Source organism: Oncorhynchus clarkii, chromosome 20, assembly GCF_045791955.1.
Source record: "Oncorhynchus clarkii lewisi isolate Uvic-CL-2024 chromosome 20, UVic_Ocla_1.0, whole genome shotgun sequence".
Classification (NCBI taxonomy): domain Eukaryota; kingdom Metazoa; phylum Chordata; class Actinopteri; order Salmoniformes; family Salmonidae; genus Oncorhynchus; species Oncorhynchus clarkii.
In genome coordinates, this window is record NC_092166.1 from 78015360 (window position 1) to 78032625 (window position 17266).

The 17266-nt window shown below is 44.0% G+C and overlaps 1 protein-coding gene across 1 annotated transcript in view; it reads right to left on the reverse strand.

The window, feature by feature from the left end:
* The window catches only part of LOC139376950 (dynein axonemal heavy chain 17-like), an 84876-nt gene that overhangs the window by 35655 nt on the left and 31955 nt on the right, over positions 1-17266 (reverse strand). The window contains exons 42-54 of the mRNA XM_071119972.1: positions 16994-17142; positions 14839-15121; positions 14282-14455; positions 12761-13134; positions 12539-12641; positions 12218-12365; positions 11926-12017; positions 11555-11716; positions 11247-11411; positions 10879-11070; positions 10497-10763; positions 3522-3683; positions 3153-3386 (exon numbers count right to left, since the gene is read on the reverse strand). Of these exons, the coding sequence (XP_070976073.1) occupies positions 3153-3386; positions 3522-3683; positions 10497-10763; positions 10879-11070; positions 11247-11411; positions 11555-11716; positions 11926-12017; positions 12218-12365; positions 12539-12641; positions 12761-13134; positions 14282-14455; positions 14839-15121; positions 16994-17142 (2505 nt within the window). The remainder of the gene's footprint in view (positions 1-3152; positions 3387-3521; positions 3684-10496; positions 10764-10878; positions 11071-11246; positions 11412-11554; positions 11717-11925; positions 12018-12217; positions 12366-12538; positions 12642-12760; positions 13135-14281; positions 14456-14838; positions 15122-16993; positions 17143-17266) is intronic.

Genomic DNA, 17266 nt, shown 5'->3' on the forward strand with positions numbered 1-17266 from the left:
GTTGTTTTCTGTCTCTACCAGACAGGACTGTTTTGGTTGTGTTTCAGTGTTCAGTTATTGAATAAATTTAACATGGACACTTACCACGCTGCGTATTGGTCCGATCCTTCTTATTCCTCATCAGAAGTGGAAGACAATCGTTACACATGGGACTAGCTTGCTAACTCTAATCAAACAAAAATGTTGTCAAAACTTGCAAGATAATCCTTATGGCCACAATGTATTTCATGTTTCATCCATACATTTATTTGTTTCTTCACGAGTCAACCACCCTCACCTTATAGCAAACAATGGTGATGGAACAAAGTAGAAGGCAACAGACAACTGCTGGTGGAAAACTTTCTCACATTGTAAGAAAGCTAATAGTTGTTATGCCATACATGTGTTATTTACATTCTTTAGTTAATACTTGTGCACACTTCATCTGGTTTTAACAAACATGTTTGCAGTTAGGCAACTGGATATTTTTTGCTTTAGTTAACGTTGCCTAACCCCACAACCCCAGCTAGTCAGCAAGCCAAGTACAGTGCCTTGCAAAAATATTCACCCCCTTGGCATTTTTCCTATTTTGTTGCAGTATAACCTATAATTTAAATTGATTTTTATTTGGATTTCAGGTAATGGACATACACAAAATAGTCCAAATTGGTGAAGTGAAATGAAAAAAAAGAACTTGTTTCAAAAAATTATTTTAAAAAACGGAAAAGTTGTGCATGCATATGTATTCACCCCCTTTGCTATGAAGCCCCTAAATAAGATCTGGTGCAACCAATTACCTTCAGAAGTCACATAATTAGTTAAATAAAGTCCACCTGTGTGCAATCTAAGTGTCACATGATCTGTCACCTGATCTCAGTATATATACACCTGTTCTGAAAGGCCCCAGAGTCTGCAACACCACTAAGCAAGGGGCACTACCAAGCAAGCGGCACTATGAAGACCAAGGAGCTCTCCAAACGGTTGTGGTACAGATCAGAAGTACAGATCAGTACAGTGGGTTATAAAAAATATCCGAAACTTTGAACATCCCACGGAGCACCATTAAATTCATTATTCAATGGAATTAATCAGAGAGGCAACAAAAAGACAAAAGATAACCCCGAAGGAGCTGCAAAGCTCCACAGTGGAAATTGGAGTATCTATCCATAGGACCACTTTAAGCCGTACACTCCACAGAGCTGGGCTTTACAGAAGAGTGTCCAGAAATAAATAAGCAAACATGTTTGGTGTTCATCAAAAGGCATGTGGGAGACTCCCCAAACATATGGAAGAAAGTACTCTGGTCAGATGAGACTAAAATTGAGCTTTTTGGCCATCAAGGATAACGCTATGTGTGGCGGAAACCCAACATTTCTCATCACCCCGAGAACACCATCCTCACAGTGAAGCATGTTGGTAGCAGCATCGTGCTGTGGGGATGATTTTCATCGGCAGGGGCTGGGAAACTGGTCACAATTGAAGGAATGATGGATGGCTTTAAATACAGGGAAATTCTTGAGGGAAACCTGTTTCAGACTTCCAGAGATTAGAGACTGGTTCACCTTCCAGCAGGAATATGACCCTAAGCATACTGCTAAAGCAACACTTGAGTGGTTTAAGGGGAAACATTTAAATGTCTTGGAAAGGCCTAGTCAAAGCCCAGACCTCAATCCAATTGAGAATCTGTGGAATGACTTAAAGATTGCACCATCAGAACCCATCCAACTTGAAGGAGCTGGAGCAGTTTTGCCTTGAAGAATGGGCAAAAATCCCAGTGGCTAGATGTGCTAAGTTTATAGAGACATAACCCAAGGGACTTGCAGCTGTAATTACTGCAAAACGTGGCTCTACAAAGTATTGACTTTAGGGGGGGGGGGGGGGTGAATAGTTATGCACGCTCAAGTTTTCTGTTTTTCTGTCCTATTTCTTGTTTGTTTCACAGTAATGGTATTTGAATGTTTGGTTTGTTAAATGTGATACGGCGTGTGTAATGTCCATTTGTATAGTTTACTCCGCTACTTGAGTCATTCCTCTCCGCTCTCTCTCTCCATGCCGCTTTCAACACCATACCTAGTTCCACCCCCTGTCACTCTAAGAGTATTAGTGAGGCCAGGCACTGATGTTGGGCAGGCCAATCAAGTTATTCCACACCAATCTCGACAAACCATTTCTGTATGGACCTCGCAAACAGTTGCCTCAAAGTTGGAAGCACAGAATCATCTAGAATGTCATTGTATGCTGTTAATATTTCCCTTCCACTGGAACTAAGGGGCCTAGCCCGGACCATGAAAAACAGCCCCAGACCATTATTCCTCATCCACCAAACTTTACAGTTGGTATTATGCATCGGGGCAGGTAGCGTTTTCCTGGCATCCGCCAAACCCAGATTCATCCGTTGGACTGCCAGATAGTGAAGTGTGATTCATCACTACAGAGAACGTGTTTCCACTGCTCCAGAGTCCAAAGCAGTGGGTTTTACATGACTCCAGCTGACGCTTGGTATTGCGCATGGTGATCTTAGGCTTGTGTGCGGCTGCTCAGCCATGGAAACCCATTTCATGAAGTTACCGACGAACAGTTTATTATGCTGATGTTGCTTCCAGATGCAGTTTGGAACTCAGTAGTGAGTGTTGTATTGCAACAGAGGACAGGCAATGTTTTCACGCTACGCAATTCAGCATTCGGTGGTCCCGTTCTGTGAGCTTGTGTGGCCTACCACTTCGCGGCTGAGCTGTTGTTGCTCCTAGACATTTCCACTTCACAATAACAGCACTTACAGTTGACAGGGGCAGCTCTAGCAGGGCACACAATTGACGAACTGACTTGTTGGAAAGGTGGCATCCGATGACGGTGCCACGTTGAAAGTCACTGAGCACTTCATTAAGGCCATTCCACTGCCAATGTTTGTCTATGGAGATTGCATGGCCATGTGCTCGATTTTATACAGTACACCTGTCAGCAACGAGTGTAGCTGAAATAGCTGAATCCACTAATTGGAATGAGTAGCTTTCCCAACACAGTCAGACAGAGATGGAACAAGTTATATAGAAATCTTAAAATTAAGATATGATATTGATACAGTATAAAATGTAATAGCCTGTTTGTGTTACATTTAGTGCAGGTGGATAACTAACTCCCAGACCGCGTGTGTGGTGGTATACTGTATATCTGACCTGAGCGGAGGTGTTCTCCAGTTTGGTTAATCCGTTCTCCAGGCGCTCCATCTTGGACAGCAGCTCGCTCCTCTTGACGGCCAGGAGGTTCTGGTAGAGTTTGATCTGCTCCAGGAAGGTCTTCGGCGTGGTGTAGTTGTAGCGACGGTCTGACAGCAGGTAGGACTTGGACATCTCATTCACTGTCTTATGGACAAAGGCCATGAACTGACTCAGAGAGTCCTTCACCTCGGGCTGGGGGGAGAGAGAAAATCGTACACACAGGAATACAGTAAAAGCTAGATGAGGGGTCTACATGAGGCAACTCAGGGAAGGGGCTAGGGATTGTTTTGGAAGGGGGTTGAGGGGTGTATAACGTGTCTTCCTCACCATGATGCCCTCTGTCTCGGAGAGGAAGCGAGCACTGACAGACACCAGCGCCTCCTCTGGCCACTCGTGGAACCAGTCAATGGAGGTGCAGTTGACCACGGCAGGGAACTTCCTGGCTCGCACCCTCAGAGTGGATCCCACAGGAGAGAAACACAGGATCACCTACAGGACGACACACAAGCACACACACTTTACCCAGCTAGCATATTTGGTTCCTTGGAAGTTGTGGGAATGCATGTTTTTGGTTTCACATTGGTTGTGGCAATGAAGCCATACGTTTCCTGACCGGTAAAACTAAACGCTTTTTAAATGCTCTGAAAACAGAAGTGAAAATGTAGCCTGATCTGGGAATGTTAATTTTTAGGTTGCAGGAAGGTTCTGAGAATGTTTTACTCTGGTTCCCTGAAAGTTTGCCTGGGAGGTTTTATTAACGCTCTGAGAACGGAAATTATTTGAAGGTAATTAAATAACATTATGCGAACATTCTCAAAATGTTTTATGGTTATTATTGAACTTTTTAACACTCTAAGAATGGAATCTAAAGGTTATTTGTAGGTTTTTAACTAACTTCCTTAAACCTTTCACTTAATGTTTCAATAATACTTTTAATACCTCATCACTATCCCTAACTATTTTGGGGAAACTTTTTTGAACTCCAAACACAGATAGGACACATGGAAATGTATTTTCTCATGCATTAATCATGCATTTAATTTATTGTGACACGGCATCAGTGATAATCCAAAATCCTGTGGTCTTCTGTTATCTATCCATGGATCTAGTGAAATGTAATTTTATTAGTCACATCCACATATTTAGCAGATGTTATTGTGAGTGTAGCTAAATACTTGTGCTTCTAGCTCCAACAGTGCAGTAGTATCTAACAATTCGCAACAATACACACAAATCTAAAAGTAAAATAATGGAATTAAGAAATATATAAATAATAGGATGAGCAATGTCTGAGTGGCATTGACTAAGATACAGTAGAATACAGTATATACATATAAAATTTGTAAAACAGTATGTAAACATTATTAAAGTAACTAGTGTTCCATTTAAATTGACCCGTGATTCCATGTCTATTGTAACGACCCTGGGTTTATAAGCGCGGAAATCGATTCTGCCGTTCAAGCATGCTTTAGCGGCAGTCAATTGCGCGCCGGACCTCAGGCTCGAAGGTCGAGGGTTCGAGACCTGCTCCCTGCTGTTTCATTACATTGGTGTCAGAAGTGATCGGACCTCCCATCCACGACAGTGCGTGTGCTTGGCCGGTGAGCGCGTTCCTGTAAGACGTAGAGTCGCAAGCTAGCGCGAGGACGCGCTCTTTGAAAGGAGGGAGTAGTGTAACGACCCTGGGTTTATAAGCGCGGAAATCGACTCTGCCGCTTGAGCATGCTTTTGCGGCACAGTCGATAGCGCACCGGACCTCGGCCTTGAAGGTCGAGGGTTCGAGACCTGCTCCCTGCTGTTTCATTACACTATGTACATAGAGCAGCAGCTTCTAACGTGCAGGGTTGAGTAACCGGGTGGTAGCCGGCTAGTGACAGTGACTTAAGTTCAGGGCAGGGTACTGGGTGGAGGCTGGCTAGTGATGGCTATTTAACAGTCTGATGGGCTTGAGATAGAAGCTGTTTTTCAGTCTTGGTCCCTTTGATGCACCTGTATTGACCTCGCCTTCTGGATGGTAGCGGGGTGAACAGGCAGTGGCTCAGGTGGTTGATGTCCTTGATTACTTTTTTGGCCTTCCTGTGACGGGTGCTGTACAGTAGGTGTCCTGGAGGGCAGGCAGTGTGCCCCTGGTGATGCGTTGGGTAGACCGCACCACTAGGGCTGTGGCGCTCACGCAATTTTGTCAGCCGGTGATTGTCAAGCAAATAACTGTCGGTCTCACTGTAATTCACCGTTAATTAACAAACTAATATATCATCTCTTTGCTTCCACACATCCACTGATGCTGATCTTTGGAACAACTACATTTTAAAAAGTCTAATAAACCCATGTAATATAGCCTTCACCTTCACAATAAATCCATTATTTATTTTAGACAGGTGTCACGTTCTGACCATAGTTCTTGTGTGTTTTCCTTGTTTTAGTGTTGGTCAGGACGTGAGCTGGGTGGGCATTCTATGTTGTGTGTCTAGTTTGTCTTTCTGTGTTTGGCCTGATATGGTTCTCAATCAGAGGCAGGTGTAGTCATTGTCTCTGATTGGGAACCATATTTAGGTAGCTTGTTTTGTGTTGGGGTTTGTGGGTGATTTGTTTCCTGTCTTTGTGTTTTCTGCACCAGTTAGGACTGTTTCGGTTTTCACGTTTATTGTTTTGTATTCTGTTCATGTTGAGTTACCTTATTAAAATAACATGAACTCTAACCACGCTGCGTTTTGGTCCGCCTCTCCTTCCCAGGAAGAAAGCCGTTACAACAGGTCTAAAGAAGCATGAAATCAAGAAAATGTAGTCTATTTCAGAAGAACAGAATAGCATACTCTGAGTTGTCCTTATGTTAGGTCCTCATCTGGCTATGCCAAATGGCTGTGGGCTACACTAGTTAATTTAGCAGACAAGTGTAACAGTCGTCGGTGGAAGTAGGTGAGGACCAAAGCGCAGCGTGGTACTTGTTCATGTTATTTATTTAAACTGAACACTATCAAACAAAGAAGCACAACCGAAACAGCTCCGTCAGGTACAAAACACACTAAACAGAAAATATTCACCCACACCACACAGGTGGGAAAAGGCTACCTAAGTATGATTCTCAATCAGAGACAACGAACGACACCTGCCTCTGATTGAGAACCATACCAGGCCAAACACAAAACCACAACATAGAAAAAAGAACATAGACTACCCACCCAACTCACGCCCTGACCATACTAAAACAAAGACATAACAAAAGAACTAAGGTCAGAACGTGACAACAAGATTTGCTTAGAATTCCATTATTATTTTATAGTTAAGAATACAATTGAACAAAGCTAAATAAAATATAAATAATATTTTCTCCAAACGATTTGAGCGGTTAACAAATAAATAGGTATTCCTATATGCTTAATTTAGTTATTAATGTAACTTTAGTTGTTCTACAAACATTGGGCTATATTTTTTTATGTTTAATACATTGTAAGGCTGCATGATGCAACTCTAATGATGATTTTTTTAAAGTCGCTTGAAAGGCATGACCTCTGCTTTGTGTTTTGCACAGACTGTACACACTACATTAGTCATTCATTCACAATTTGATCACTTAATAATACCTAGAATTTCACGGCGGTATCTCCTTTGTGTGGCCGTAATGCACCGTAAAAGATCCATGCCTTTTGCAGCCAGTAGCCGTTTTGCCCTTCTCCCTGAGTGCTGCATGCTCCATCACGTGATCGGGTATTTCTCACAGGCTACAAGTGAAGACAGACACATCGGGGATGCAATTGCACGCGTTCTTATCCAATTGCAATTGCGAGAAAGAATTATTCCAGAAATAGTCTGGGACAGTTGTGGGATGCGATAGATCCCAAATTAATACAGCCACTAGCATCAACAAAAAAAAAATTACGCAATGGGGCTAACACAACAGATCAGAACTTTTAGCTTAAAATGTTGATAAACTATTAAGCTATTTCTTCACATTATAAGCGCAGAAATGCGCACACGGCAGTAGGTTATAAGCGCAAATGTTCCATTAGTGGAAAACAACATTATCAAAAGTGGCCGCAAATGCAATTATGCATGCAATGCTTTTGTTATAAAGGTGCATTTTTATGGAGGAAGTTATCTTCCCCAAACTTAAGTGCTGCTTATGTATGTCAGTTAGGCTCTATACCCCTTGTAAAGCAAAACTTATTTGGCCACTTTAGTTATGATATAAACCTTATTAAAACATATTCGCCTATGGGCTAGGCTACATGAGGTGTCCGACTATGATTTGAAAAAGTCGCAAAAAAAGGCATTGTTTCTTATGCTGGGCATCATTCACAGGTGATAATATATCATTCACAAGTGATAGGCTAATATTGTCACCCATCTTGATTTAATCTTGTATTTACAAATACTAAATACTATACTGCAGCAGCATCAGAGCTTTGAGAAGCCTAATTACCATGACTAAAAGGTCACGTGGAATTTGACTGCCTTCATGACTTGTAACTACCAGTGACCGCCAGTGTTCTCTGAACAATTTGAGAACATGACTTTAAATAGAACCATGAGGAAATCTCTAGGAAAAGTTCTGCTAGAGTACAGAAAATCCCACAGAAGCACGTTGTTTCTTAACGTTCTCTGAACTATTTGAGAACATTCCCAAAGCCATACCATTTGGAGAACGCTCCTAGAATATTACCAAAAATGTAATTAAATGTAACCATGTTTGAACTTTTAAGAAACGAGCCACTAGCGTGGCTATCGGCTATACAGCCAAAGTTTGTCTATGGAGATTACATGGCTGTGTCCTCGAATGTATACACCTGTCAGCAACGGGGGTGGTTAAAATAGCCAGATCCACTAATTTGAAGGGTTGTCCACATACTTTTGTATATATAGTGTATTTCTTATTTCTCATGTTTTTTACATTTTTTTTTATAGTATTACATTGATATTGATTATTGATACTTGGAAACCGATTTCTTAAATTAAAATCAATTGGAGCTGATTTCCTGGTGTTTTTTTTTTACAGTCATTTATGTCCAACAATGACAATTCCACACACAAAAAAAAGTTTGGGTTTTAGCTCAGATAACAAATTTGGCCCGCAGGTCGCGGTTGGGGAACACTGGTGTAAATGTTATAGGGATATTGTTATCCACGTCAGCAGCATTCATAGGTAACATTCATAGGTCACCAAGTGCAACATAACTTGAGCGTGTAACTTAGCTAGAAAGATGTGTTGATATCTAGTAATTGTCTCTGGCCCCCTCCCAGTTAGGGGGAGTGATGAGTTTTACAGCCCGACTCACACAAATCGCTGGTTGAAAACAGTTTTTCGAATTTGTGGATAACTGGAACACATTCTGAGACTCACCAAAAAACAGGACCAAGCCTGGCCTGCTAAAGAGTGACAGAATCCATCCTAGCTGGAGGGGTGCTCTGATCTTATCTATCAACATAGACAAGGCTCTAACTCCTCTAGCTCCACAATGAGATAGGGTGCAGGCAGCAGGCTGTTAGCCATTACTGAAATAGATTGTGATAATACCTCATATCTTAAAATAGGAATACTTCATGTTAGATCCTTCACTGATCATAAACCTGATGTGATTGGCCTGACTGAAACATGGCTCAAGCATGATGAATTTACTGCGTTTAATGAGGCCTCTCCTGCTGGTTACACTAATGACCACATCCCTCTCTCATCCCGCAAAGGTGGAGGTGATGCTAACATTTATGACAGCAAATTTCAATTTACAAGAAAAAAAAAAGACTGTTTTCGAATTTTGAGCTTCTAGTCATGAAATCTATGCAGCCGACTCTACTGTTTAAAGGCCTCCTGGACCGTATACAGTGTTCCCCGCCGAGTTCCCTGAATTCCTATCGCACCTTGTAGTCATGGCATGTAATATAAAAAAGTTTGGTGACTTCAATATTCACATGGAGAAGTCCACAGACCCATTCCAAAAGGCTATCGGAGCCATCATCGACTCAGTGGGTTTTGTCCAACATGTCTCCAGACCTACGCATTGCCACAATCATACCCTGGATCTAGTTTTGTCCCGTGGAACCGATGTTGTGGATCTTTAAAAAAGTCCTCATTATCCTGGACCATCGGACCACCGTCGTATTACGTTTGCAAGTCTTTACTGAAGACTAATTTCCTCAGTAGGTCCTGTGATTGCGTGTAGTCTGGCCCAGGGGTGCGAAGGTGAATGACAAGGCACTGGAGTGACAAACCACCCTTGCTGTCTCTCCCTGGCCGGCTCCCCTCTCTCCACTGGGATTCTCTGCCCCTGACCCTATTACAGGAGCTGAGTCACTGGCTTGCTGGTGCTCTCCTATTCCGTCCCTAGGAGGGGTGCATCACATCATGCAAGCCTTTTTTTTCTTAACTTCAGTGGGTTGAGTCACTGATCTTCCAGTCTGGTTTTGCGCCCCCCCGGGCTCGTGTGGTGGGGGAGATCTTCGTGGGCTATTACTCCGTCTTGTCTCAGGATAGTAAGTTGCCACTATTTATGCTGCAATAGTCTATGTGCCGGGGGGCTAGGGTCAGTCTGTCCTATCTGGTGTAATTCTCCTGTCTTATCTGGTGTCCTGTGTGATCTTAAGTATGCTCCCTCTAACTCTCCCCTCCCAGAGGACCTTAGCCCTAGGACTATGCCTCAGGACTACCTGGCCTGATGACTCCTGGCTGTCCCCGTACCCAGTATATTGTGCTGCTGCTCCAGTTTCAGCTGTTCGGCCTGCGGCTATGGAATCCTGACCTGTTCACCGAACACACTACCGGTACACACTACTACTCTGAATGCATGGCATTGAAAAGCCAACTGACATTTACTTCTGAGGTGCTGACCTGTTGCACCCTCTATAACCACTGTGATTATTATTTGACACTGCTGGTCATCTATGAACGTTTGAACATCTTAAAGAATGATCTGGCCTTAATGGCCATGTACTCTTATAATCTCCACCGGGCACAGCCAGAAGAGGACTGGCTACCCCTCAGGGCCTGGTTCTTCTCTAGATTTCTTCCTAGATTCCTGCCTTTCTAAGGAGTTTTTCCTAGCCACTGTGCTTCTACATCTACATTCCTTCTCTTTGGGGTTTGAAGCTGGGTTTCTGTATAAACACTTTGTGACATCTGCTGATGTAAAAATGGCTTTATAAATACATTTCATTGATTGACAACCACGCTTTAACCAAGCTCTAAGAAACATATGGTTCTCAGAATGTTATGTGCTAGCTGGGTGACCCCACTGTAATGCTGCTGAACATACAGACCAAAACCCTCAACAGCCCCCAATGACAAGCCAGACTGGCCACACTGAGTATCACCTTGAGCTGTTTGCGGACTCTGTCGATGAAGAACTTCCAGCAGTTTTCGCGTGAGTCTGGCAGGCCCACAGCCTTGACCTCGTTCCTCATGGCAACAATGATGTTCTCCACCTCATCGTCTTGGAACAGACCAGGGATCTCCCCCGACGCCAGCAGATCATTGATCAGCACCAGGAACTCCTCCTCGGCCACCTGGCTGTCGGTCATCAGGAACACCGTCCCTATGTTCTTCACCCCAGCCTTCATGTACTGGGCAGCCACGTCCAACTACCAGGAGACAGAGGGAGAAGGGTGGGGAGAGGAGGAGGTGAGAGGAGGGCAAGGGAGATGTGTGTTAGAATCTTAACAGAGGTTAACAGGTGTCCAGAGCATAGCATCACACCTTGAGGTCGGGGATGCCATAGCCTTTCCTCAGGGTGATCTGGAACACCTCCAGGTTGGCGATGCTGGCAGCGAGGCGAGACAGAGACTGCTTGCCGCTGCCGCCCACCCCGACCAGCAGGGCGTTACCGCGAGGAGACTCCAGGATACGGTTGATACGGCAGATATGGGACATTGCATCCTCAAACAGCACCTGAAGAACAAACACATATGCACGCACACACACAAACAAACAGGGTCACAACAGGAAGGTCTAGGACTAGACTCTCTTCATCTCAATCAGGTTTTTAACTACTCTGGGTACTATCCAGTGATGACGCAATGCCAACACAAGGTATTTGCTTTTGTAGTGTGTCATAGTGGACTCACCAGGTTCATGACAGCGTTGATTTCGTTGTAGCTGTCCAGGCCCTCCAGTAGCAGCTTGTTCAGAACCACCCAGTCTGGAATAGGGAAGTATTTGGGCTCGCCGATGCCTTGGGCAAAGTGGCAAAAGATGTTGGGCTTCTCAAAGAGGAAACCTGCATCCATTTCCTGCAGACAGAGGAAAATACACACCAATATGGACAATGAGAAATCTACTGTTAATAACTTTATTCAACATTGGTTTAGATTTTTTCTCAATATCAGACAATATGTGTGTGTGTGTGTGTGTGTGTGTGTGTGTTAAGTCTTACTTCGAAGCACTTCTTGCAGATCTCTCCCTCAATCTTGGCAAACAGCACCATGTCCTTCTCCTCCACCAGCTTGTCTCCGTACACACGGTCACACTCATGAAGCCACAGTCTCACCAGCTCAGCAGGGGCCCGCACACACTCTGGCATGGAGAACAGAAGACCCTGGCAGCAGACAGGGGAGACACAGAGGGACGAATTGAACATCTCACACACAGGCACTAACATGATTGTGAACTCTCACCACATTTACACACACAGACAGCAAGATATCTACTTCCTCTCCTCAGTAATCCATAACAAAGTGTCTCAAACCAACTTTATGATGTATGATCAAGATGCCCATCATATAGATGTAAGGGAGAAGGGTTTACCTGGAAGATGTTGGAGAGGTCTCTGAGGTTAAAGACGTAGTGGAACTTGACTGCCGTGGGAAGGAAGGAGGTGGAGATCCTTTGGTGGAACACTGGAGAAGAAAATATACACACAGACAGGTAAGAACATGGAAACAGGGAAAATACTGTAGGCCTATATAATGCATTGGTTTCCCCCATCTCTGACTCTAGTTCAATGTCATCAAATTAGATGGATGAGATGTTGAATTAAGTCATTACATTTTCAGTTTGACATGATGATTATCTCAGTGTTTCTAGGTAGTGTTCTTACTGATTGCGGAGGTGACCAGCGTAGAGCAGAACTTCTTGACGGCGGGGAGAAAGCCATTCATGTCCAGATGTTGGGAGAAGATGGAGTTGTAGATGCTTTGGAGTGCGTCCTGGCCTGGGAAACTCACCGCAAAGACACAGAAGTGCCTCTGAGAGAGAGAGAGAGAGAGAGAGAGAGAGAGCAGGTTTACAGTATATTACCATACATAAGGCAACTATGGGATGCAGAGGGTCAAGAGCAGTCTAAAACAGAACGACTAGAGAGGTTTCTTCTACTATGCTTATTCTCCAGCCTTGTGTGTAGCGTTAGTCTGGTGAGTACCTGCAGTCGGGGGTCGATGGTGAAGCTGCCAGCTGTAGGGTTCATACAGGCCACGTACTGGCAGTTATGGATGTCCTTCAGAGTCAGCTTGGCTCTGTCATACCTGGGACGGGAGGCAGGGAGAGGGGGATGAAAGGGAGAGAGAGATAGAGGGATCAAAACAGTGATTGTAGTTATGTTGTGGTTGTGTAGTGGTTGACTAGTCAATGGCTGTGATCGTACCAGTGTCCGTGGTCCATGTGCTGGCGGATGAGTGTGTGCGGAGCCACAGTGAAGTACTTGTCGACCTCAGGCATGTTCATGTCGTCTATGAAGTAGATGAGACTCTTGCTGCCGGGGGGGCCGTAGTTCCGGCCTGCCTTCTTCTCCAGGGGTTTCTCCAGTATGGCCTGCAGCATGGCCGAGGTTGTGTAGAAGTTGAAGGGGACAGACTGGACCACATAGTAATCAGTGCTGAGGCTGCGGAGCTTGTCTCCCATCAGGACTGACTTGCCACTGCCCGCGTTGCCCACCAACATCACAGGACACTTCCTCTCCATCAGTTTGTCCATGAAGTAGCGGATACGGATGGTCTCAGCCGTGTGAACTAGAGACGCCTGAGAGGAACAGGAGACAGAGAGTAACTCTCCAGAATCTGGTGCTTAACAATCCTCTTAACCTGACTGTCACTGAAATCGGGCACTAGAATTCCTTTAAAAAACATGTAGATGTTTACATGACTTATTTGATCGATTTCTCACTGTTTTATAAGTCAGAAGACAGCAATCTAGACTTTCCTAGGAGCATGTAAATGTCCTCTGTCAAATATTTGCATTTGCCTCCCTCTGGTGTTTGACTGTATCATTACATCGATTTATTCCACTTCACTGCAACATTACATCAAAAGGGCAGTCCTTAGAAAAACATTTATCCAGCTCGGCTGCTTCATGCCACAGACATGGCAAAGCAATCGTTGAATTTGTCTCAGGCAGGCGGATCTAAATACATAACTTTCATAGCATTATGATAAAGAATGCGATCTACACACTTTCTTAAACCTAAAATAAGTAAAGACGTAATTGTGTGTGGAAGTCAAACATTATTTTTTCATCGGAGGCAGACACATTGCATTTGCTCAGAACAACAGAATCAAGCCCTTTACATAGCCCTTCTCCCCTTGTCTGTAGGCGGGACACATGCTGTTTAAATGGCCCAAATGTTAGACGTTCACAAATGTAACACATTTTGACGAAAGTATGAAAAGGCCTTTTCATTCACATTTTTTTATTTATTATAACCCCTCTCCTGTGAAGTCGTGACTTGCGACATACGCCTAGTTTCCTGAAACGGGTCACATATCATCACATTTGTATATGTTTAATTGTACTTTTATTGTGTATTAGATCATATGGGTTGAAAAGTTTTTTTTTTTTTTTGTCAGACATAAATAAACTATTCCAGGTGAAAGCCAAAGGTCATAGCTTTCTAGGGGTGGGGGACACACACTACTACATCAATAAAATATTGCCATCTTGCTAGATTGATGACTGAAGCCAAAGCGAAACAACGCAAAATGGCTGTCAGCTCAATTAACTCTCCAAAATCCCAATTTATTTGAGAGAAACGTCTTACTACAACAATGTTGCAGAGCACCTCCTAACAAAGACAAACTACAATGTCCTAAGAGTCTTGGAAGCTAAGAGTTAGTCCACTGTGTCATTCATTAATTGGGTGAGTTGCTAGGCAGGCAGACAGGACTCTGACCTGCAGTGGGAGGTCTGGATCCAGCTGGAACTTGGGGACTAACTCCGTCCAGGGCTGGAACTTCTTGGAGTCTCTGTCGATGTAGTAGTCAAACACAGTCCCTGCAGATGGGAACTTGATGGTCTTGAACTCATTCACCCACCACTTACTGAACTCCACACGGTAGTCTGTCAGCTACCGACCAAACACACACACACACACAGAGAGAGAGAAGTTAAGTTAGTCTGAACTTAGCAGAATCTGACTGTCACTTTCCTTCACTTCATGGAAAGTCTGCATTTCACACAGTGAAAATATTACCCTGGCTGCCTCTGAAATGGCATGTTATTCCCTATATAGTGCACTACTTTTGACCAGGACCCTAGAGGGATGCAGTGACCCCCTTTGGACTCAAGAGATTTTAGCGTTTTTTAACACCTGTAACTGCCACTATCTGCAATCTTTTTACTTTATTTTTATTTTACATAGTCCACAAGGTGGCACAGCACCCCTCTTACAGTATTTGGGGAGAACCCTGCACCCCTTGAGGATGAACGTAGTCCTGAGGGGGTAGCTACCTGGTCCTGGAACATGGCCCCTCCGAAGGCCCAGATGCTGGCGAACACAAAGTAGAGCTCATAGAGTTCTTTGTTGGAGTCGGGCGGGGTGTTCTCAGGCACCAGTAGAAACTCCATGAAGTGGAGCAGGGTTTGGACCAGTGTGACCTCTGGGATAGGAGTGATTTTCTTGAAGCCGAACTTGAGCTTCTCCAGACAGGTAGGCAGGTACTTGTCAAACAGGATGAACAGGTTGGCTTTCTCCGACTGGACCTCTCGCTTCTCGATCCAGCTGGTTACCACCCTGAAGGAACACAATAACAGACAGGACACATGGTCACTCAGGTCAATAAATATGTGTTGCAGGTTAGGGGTTAATTCCACAAATTAATGGATTCTAATTCAATTCTCTTTCCCTGTAAATTCCATAGAAATCAACTCAAATTCCAGGTCAGACTTTGAATTCAGAGATAATTAAATTCCTCTGAATTCCAATGTTAGGTAAAATCCAATAATTACATTTTAGGCTGATCATGTCACTGTTCAGTCAGCATAGCTATACTGGAACTATAGAAATACAAATTGCAGTCCATTTCTTATACTAAATGCATTAATTCCATCAACTGGAAAATGTACAAATATTGAATTCCAATTCAAATCAATTCCAAATATTATTATTTTTACAATTCCAATTCAAACTTGAATTCCAATTCTATAACTTGAAGATTGTTGAAATTCTAATTGAATTCAACATAAATTCTCCACTTCATGAGTGAATTCAATAATTTTATTGGAATTTCAAATGAAATTGTAATTGACACCAACCCTAAAGTGTCCAATTGTCCCTGTTCAAAAGTAGTGCACTATATAGGGAATAGGGTGTCATATGGGACACCACCGAGGTGTTCGATTTAATGTACACTATATGACCAAAAGTATGTGGACACCTGTTCGTCGAACATCTCATTCCAAAATCACGGGCATTAATATGGAGTTGGTCCCCACTTTGCTGCTATAACAGCCTCCACTCTTCTGGGAAGGCTTTCCACTAGATGTTGGAACATTGCAGCAGAGACTTACATTCAGCCACAAGAGCATCAGTGAGGTCAGGTACTGATGTTGGGCGATTATGTCTGGCTCGCAGTCGGCGTTCCAATTCATCTCAAAAGTGGTCAATGGGTTTGAGGTCAGGGCTCTGTACAGACCAGTCAAGTTCTTCCACACCAATCTCGATAAACCATTTCTTTATGGACCTGTCTTTGTGCAGGGGAGTATTGTCATGCTGAAACAGGAAAGGACCTTCCTCAAACTGTAGCCAAGGTTGGAAGCACAGAATTGTCTAGAATGTAATTGTATGCTGTATCATTACGATTCCCCTTTACTGGAACTAAGGGGCCAAGCCCAAACCATGAAAATCAGCCCCAGATCATTATTCCTCCTCCACCAAACTTTACAGTGGGCACTATGCATTCGGGTAGGTAGTGTTCTCCTGGCATCCGCCAAACCGAAATGTATCCGTCGGACTGCCAGATGGTGAAGCATGATTCATCACTCCAGAGAACGCGTTTCCACTGCACCTGAGTCTAATGACGGTGAGCTTTACACCACTCCCGCCGACACTTGGCATTGCGCATCTTAGGCATGTGTGCGGCTGCTCAGCCATGAAAACCCATTTCATGAAGGCCCTGACAAACAGTTCGTGCTGACGTTGCTTCCAGAGTCAGTTTGGAACTCGGTAATGAGTGTTGCAACCAAGGACAGACGATTTTAACGTGCTACGCACTTCAGCATTCCGCGGTCCCGTTCTGTGAGCTTGTGTGGCCTACCACTTCACAGCTGAGCCACTGTTGCTCCTAGACGTTTCCACTTCACAATAACAGCACTTACAGTTGACCGGGGCAGCTCTAGAAGGGCAGAAATTTGATGAACTGACTTGTTGGAAAGGTGGCATCCTATGACGGTGCCACGTTGAAAGTCACTGAGCTCGTCAGTACGAGCAATTTCACTGCCAATGTTTGTCTATGGGGATGAAGTTTATCTATGGGGATGAATTGACTGTGTGCTCGATTTTATACACCTGTCAGCAACAGGTATGGCTGAAATAGCCGAATCCACTAATTTGAAAGGGTGTACACATACTTTTGTATATATAGTGTATGTGTAGGGAGGTACTGACGGGCTCCATCCCAGGTCAGCAGAGTTGATGAAGAGGATTCCAGCCCGGGACACGGTGGCTGGAGTGGCCGTCCGCAGGTCCTTAATCTCAAACACCAGACGCATGGTGGAGTTAAGAGGGATGCGTTCGTTACTGGCCAGAGTCAACACCTACACAGACACACACGGGGTTAGGACCATACAAACATACACACACAAGCAGTCTCTGTCTCACCTCGCTGCCAAAATCCCCAACCTGGAGGTGTTCCAGATCACCCTGAGGTCAAGGTACACA